We start from the raw sequence: 6,000 nt of genomic DNA, 5'->3' as shown, positions 1-6,000 counted from the left end.
AATCCTCACAATAATAGTAATTATTATTATCTCCATTTTACAGATGAGGAAACCAAGGCTGATAGAGGTTAAGTAATTTCCTTCAGGTACTCAATATATATTTATTGAGTAAAGCCTTACTTTGGTGTAAGGCTTTGTTCAAGACACTGGGAAAATAATACTGAACAAAAAGACAGGGTCCCTAATGAAACTTACATTCTATCCAGGGAGACACACAATATATTGACAATGTAATATATTGTCAATACACACAATATATTGACTGTAGTGTTATGAAGAAAATAGGCAGGGTTCTGAGATAGAAAGTTATAAGAGGAAGGCCAGGTGCAGTGGCTCACATCTGTAATCCGAGCACTTTGGGAGGCCGAGGAGGGTAGATTACTTGAGGTCAGGAGTTCGAGACTAGCCTGGCCAACATGGTGAAACCCAGTCTCTACTAAAAATATTTAAAAAATTAGCCGGGCATGGTGGGGCGCCTGTAATCCCACCTGTTCAGGAGGCTGAGGCTCAAGAATTGCTTGAATCCAGGAGGCGGAGGTTGCAGTGAGCCAAGATCCTGCCACTGCACTTCAACATGAGGGACAGAGTGAGACTCCATCTCAAAAAAAAAAAAAAAAAGAAAATTATGAACAATGTGCTTTAGATAGGGTGGTCAGGATAGATGTTTTTAAAAGAGAAAGTTCAACTGAGAGCTGAAGAATGAGAATGGGTAAGCCATGCAAAGAGCCAAACACAGTTTAGGGCAGAGGGTACCTCAGGTACAAGGACCTGGCCACAGGAAAAAGCTAGGAGCTCTGAAGCATGGTAATGAGATTTTTGGAAAGTGCCTTTAGTTGATTGTATGGACAAGGGCCAGATCATGAGGACCCTACAGGGCATGGTAATGAGTTTGGATTTCATTCCAAATACAAATGAGAAGGTAGTGTAAGATTAAAAAGCAGATGAAGAGCATGGTCTTATTTTCTTATTTCTTAAAAGACACTTCCCTTGCTGAGTAAACGTAATGGAGGGTTCGAGGGGAGGAGAAAAGGGCAGAAGAGAATCTTGTTAAGGAGGTAGATGACAGTTGTTCAGGGAAAAGATAAGAGCCTTGGACAAAAAAAACAAAAAAAAAGAGCCTTGGACTACGGGGTGATCCATCGCAGGGGAGATAAAATCAACAGGACTCCACTACAAATGGAGGAATCAAAGGTTCTGGTTAGCTCCAGTATCCAGATGAGAAAGATTAAGGTGGAGATAAGATAGGGTTCCGCTGGGCATAGATCCCAGTTTGAAATGCCAGAGAGCCACCTAAGAGGAGATATCAGTAGACAGCTGGCTACTCAAAATAGAGATGACGAGCAGAAGGAGCTATAGATGCAGATATTTCCTTGGGGCGGGGGGCTGGAGGGGTGGGACGCATGTAGGGGATTAGCAAGTGGAGGAACATAAAAAGGACATCAGAGCTTTCCACTACACCGGGGTGTTACTTAATAGACTAACAAGACATTTAGGTTCTCATGGGTTGTGTGGGCCAGAAGCGCAGTTCCAGGAACCGACTACAACATAGTGTGGGATATGATGTTTCTCTTCAAATAACTCGATGAATATTTTATTCTTTAATTCATAGTACCCTCCCCTTTTTCCCCTTTTTTTCCATTTTGCCTTTGTTAAATGCCCAGGCACACCACAATACCAGCTCACATTCCTTTCCTCATTTGAAAAGAGAACTTTCTAGCTCATTAGACACCCCTTCCCCTTTCCTCTTCGCCCACCTTATCTAAAAAAAATCAAATGTTTAGCCAAACGGGATTAGTTTAGATTATACGACCCGACCCCAGCCAATGGGAAAAATATACAGGGGCAGGACTTGGGTCAAAAATAAAGACTCTCCTGCCCCTTTGCTCAGGTGTGCTCTCGTGGCGACTGGCCAAAAAAGCACCCCTTTGCGCAAAAATAAAATTGCTTTGCTAAAAATCCTTTGTTCAAGTGTTCAATTTCCTTAAGATTTTAAACGTTATTCATAACAATAGGCTCCTGTTACAGTATTTCCTGATGCGGCGTCCCACACCTACAGCGGTCAAGTCACGCCAGGCACTGCCAAGACGCCGAAAATTTCGCCTGCACCAGGCCAGAGGTGACTGAGGGCGCGCAGGCCCCAGCGAGCACTGCATGCTGGGATTCGTAGGCCGGGGCGGCGGACGTTTGCGCAGCTTCCTTGAGATGCGACCGCCCGCTGCGCCGCGCGGAAACCGGGAGCGCAGCGCGCCGGCGGCCTGCGTCAGTCGGTCAGTGCAGTCGTTCTAAAATCAAGGCGGACCCTGCTTTCTTGCCTGGAGTCGCTCTAAGATGATGACCAAAGGATAAATTCAGAGTCCTCCAAATGGCATCCAGTGTCCATTTATCACGATTTGGAACCTGTAGTAGCCTTGTCTCAACACTTCCTAATTATTATTATTATTATTATTATTTATTTATTTATTTTTGAAAAAGGGCATTGCTCTGTCGCCTAGGCTGTAGTAATCCAGCGGCATAATCCCGCCTCACTGCAGACTCGATCTCCCCTGTTCAGCGATCCTTCTGCCTCAGCCTCCTGAGTAGCTGGGACCAACAGGCACGCACCACCACGCCAGGCTATTTTTTCCCCCCATTTATTGTTGAGACGCATCGGGGAGCGGGGGCGGAGGGGGGGGTCTCCCTGTGTCGCCCAGGCTGGTCTCAAACTCCTGGCCTCAAGCTATCCTCCTACCTCGGCCCGTTAAAGTGTTGGGATTACAGGCGTGAGCCACCGGGCCCCGACATTAATTATTCTTCAAGACTATTCTGGGCCGGGCGCGGTGGCTCACGCCTGTAATCCTAGCACTTTGGGAGGCCAAGGCGGGCGGATCCTCTAAGGTCAGGAGTTCGAGACCAGCCTAGCTAATACGGTGAACCCACATCTCTACTGAAAATACAAATATTAGCCGGGCGTGGTGGAACATACCTGTAATCCCAGCAACTCGGGGGCTGAAGCAGGAGAATCGCTTGAACCGGGAGGCGCAATGAGCCGAGATCCAGCCCGGGTGACAAGAGCGAGACCCCGTCTCAAAAAAAAAAAAAAAAGACTATCCTGGTCTCTGCCTCCGGGATGGCGGCTCGCTTTGGACCTCTCTTCTGTGGTTCTATTGCCCTCTCTTACAATTCACTAATAATTATAATCATGGCGAGTGCTTACCATATATTCCGATCTATTTCCACGAGCTCATTAATTCTCACCCTAACCCTCTGAGATGGTTACTATTATTTCCTCTCTGCAGATGAGGGAATTTGGGGCTAGGGACGTTATGTAAGTTGAGCCACGCTACGCTAAAAGTTCCACGCTCAGTTCCATTCTCAGCTCTGGACTACGAAGTTCCGGAGCAAGGGGACAGCCCAGCTCTTTACGTTCCCGCAGGCCACGCTCCGAGGGCGGGGCTCCGGTGAGGACACTGCATCCCATGGTGCCTTGCGCGCCAGCGCAGTCATTGGTCCGGCTACTCGGCCCCTTTTTCAAATTGAGGCGCCGAGTCGTTGCTCGGTTTCTGGGGCTTGGGGTGGAGACGAGATTGGTGATTCGGCGGCTCCGGCTGGCGCGGGATAAACGCCACGGCCAGAGTACTGGGTAGAGAGCGGGGACGCCGAGCTGCGTGCATCGGTCCTCCAGGCCACGCCAGCGCCCGGGAGGGACCAGGGAGACTCCGGCCCCCGTCGGCCGCCAAGCCCCTCCGCGCCTCACAGCGCCCAAGTCCGCGGCCAGGCCTTGATTTTTTGGCGGGGACAGTCATGGCGTCGCAGCCAAATTCGTCTGCGAAGAAGAAAGAGGAGAAGGGGAAGAACATCCAGGTGGTGGTGAGATGCAGGTAGGGAGAGGGCTGACAGGATTCCGAGCGCCGGGGCTTCGCTGCTGGGCCCGCTAGTGCGCGGTCCAGGGAGAGGGATTTTATTTGCATTTCCTGAGGGTCCCAGTTTCTTGGTTCTCCGCGTTCTGTTCAATAAAAATGACACCCGGTTGCTGTGTGTGTCTGATTTTTAGCAGAAAATAGCATGTTTGCTTTGATCACTGTTCCATACTGAAAAGTGCGTTATTTTTAAACTATAGTCAATAAGGACTTAGGTGTCACTTATATATGCTACTTCATGTAGTTTGTCAGTCTGGAAGTAAGACTGAATACCTGTTTTGCAGATGGTTTAGCGTTGGTATTATCGCCTCTAAAAAGCAATCAATCACTGTTGTCTTTATTCTAGATGCAATATTTTCTGCATCCCTACTAAATAAGTAAACATCTGTCTTTAAACATTAAAAATTAAGTTATAAATTGAGTTTATGTTTTTTAAAAGATCAAGACAAGCTAAGCTAGTGTAAATTTCTGATTGTGCTACAGTTTTCCCTTTCATCTGCCTGTTTGTTCACAGACCAAATTAAATGGATATTTCGAGATAAGAGGATGTGGAGGGGTGTTCGGCCCTCCCCTGACTCGTTTCCAAATAACTTCCCTATTTTAAAATGAGCTAGAAACTGCTGTTTAGTTAGAATTGATGTATTCAACTTTTTAGCAGCTCTCCACAGTTTACTGAGTTTGTGTGTTGTGTGTGTCTGTTTTTGTGGCTGTTAACAGTTGCTGTTGCAACTTTTCTGTAAATCCCAAAGTATTCTAAAATTAAAAGGCTATTTTTCTGGAAGAATCTGTTTCAACAAACTTTCTTAGGCTATTGTTTACTCAGCCCTGGTAACTTGAATTGTAGATATCAAAGATGATGACTAGGTTTCTAAACGAGGTGCCAGAGAGGAAATTTTGTGGCAATCTTAAATCTAGACACTGACATTTACTAGTTGTTGCACTCTGGGGCTTCTGTTAGTAGTGGTTTTGAAAATTTTTATTTAAAAATACAGTGCATATAACAAGTGCAAATTTTAAAATTATTTTGGTTGTTTAATAAAACCAGGCAATATTACCTTTTCCGTATGCCTTTATTTGATTTCTTTTTTTAATGTTAATTGCAAAATACTTCAGACTTACAAAAGTTATTAAGAACAATGTAATAAACATTTGTATATTCATCACCCAGATTAAGAAACAAAACAATCATTGCTGGAGTCCCCCCTTTTCCCTCTCTATCCTTTTTTCTCCAGTCACAGTTAACCATTATCTTGAACTTGATGTTTATGATCCGCATACATTTCAAGCCTTGCCTTAGAGGAGATTTACTTTATCACCAATGAATATAATGGTTGTTTGCTTGTGTCTAATATTTACAATAATTTTTGTGTAAAGAGATTTTTTTTTCCATATTAGCCTTTTTCTTTCAAATAGCCTTCCTGGTGCAAGTCTGTTATTAAGCTTTAGTAAATAGGCAACTTATGAGCTGCAGGGTCCTCAGGGGTTGGTAAGCCTTTTCTGTAAAGGGCCCAGAGAAATAAATATTTATTTTATTTAAATACTTTAGACTTTGCAGGTCACATGTGGTTTGTTATTTCTTTTTGAGACATGGCCTTGCTCTCTCGCTCAGGTGGTAGTGCAGTGGTGCAATCTCTGCTCGCTGCAACCTCCACTCCCAGATTCAAGCGGTTTTCCCACTTCAGCCTCTCAGGTAGCTGGGATTACAGGCACACACCGCCATTCCTTGCTAATTTTTGTATTTTTAGTAGAGATGGGGTTTCACCATGTTGGCCAGGCTGGTCTCAAACTCCTGACCTCAGGGAATCCACCTGCCTCAGCCTCCTAAAGTGCTGGGATTATAGGCGTGAGCTACTGCACCCCTCCACATGTGGTTTCTGTCACATTATTTTCTGATCCCTTTTTTTTTTTTTAAAGAACACTTTAAAACTGTAAAAATCATTCTTACATCTGGCAGGGCAAGGGCCAGGTTTGACCCACAGGTTAAAGTTTACAGATCCCTACATAATGCACTACTAGCTATCTTTCTTATGCCCCTGCTATTCTCTCCCCCATTTTTTTCCCAATTTAAAGTCATTTTCAAATACACATATATAAAATTTAACAT

The 6,000-nt window shown here is 45.0% G+C and overlaps 1 protein-coding gene across 1 annotated transcript in view; it reads left to right on the top strand.

The window, feature by feature from the left end:
* Positions 1 to 3,464: 3,464 nt before the first annotated feature.
* KIF11 (kinesin family member 11) overlaps positions 3,465 to 6,000 on the top strand; it is a 64,267-nt gene continuing 61,731 nt past the window's right edge. The window contains exon 1 of the mRNA XM_010381324.2: positions 3,465 to 3,857. Coding sequence (XP_010379626.1) covers positions 3,781 to 3,857 — 77 coding nt within the window. The 5' untranslated portion in view covers positions 3,465 to 3,780. The remainder of the gene's footprint in view (positions 3,858 to 6,000) is intronic.

The sequence above is a fragment of the Rhinopithecus roxellana genome, chromosome 11, assembly GCF_007565055.1.
Source record: "Rhinopithecus roxellana isolate Shanxi Qingling chromosome 11, ASM756505v1, whole genome shotgun sequence".
Classification (NCBI taxonomy): domain Eukaryota; kingdom Metazoa; phylum Chordata; class Mammalia; order Primates; family Cercopithecidae; genus Rhinopithecus; species Rhinopithecus roxellana.
Note: the sequence above shows the minus strand (reverse complement) of the source record. Positions and strands in the feature narration are given on the sequence as shown.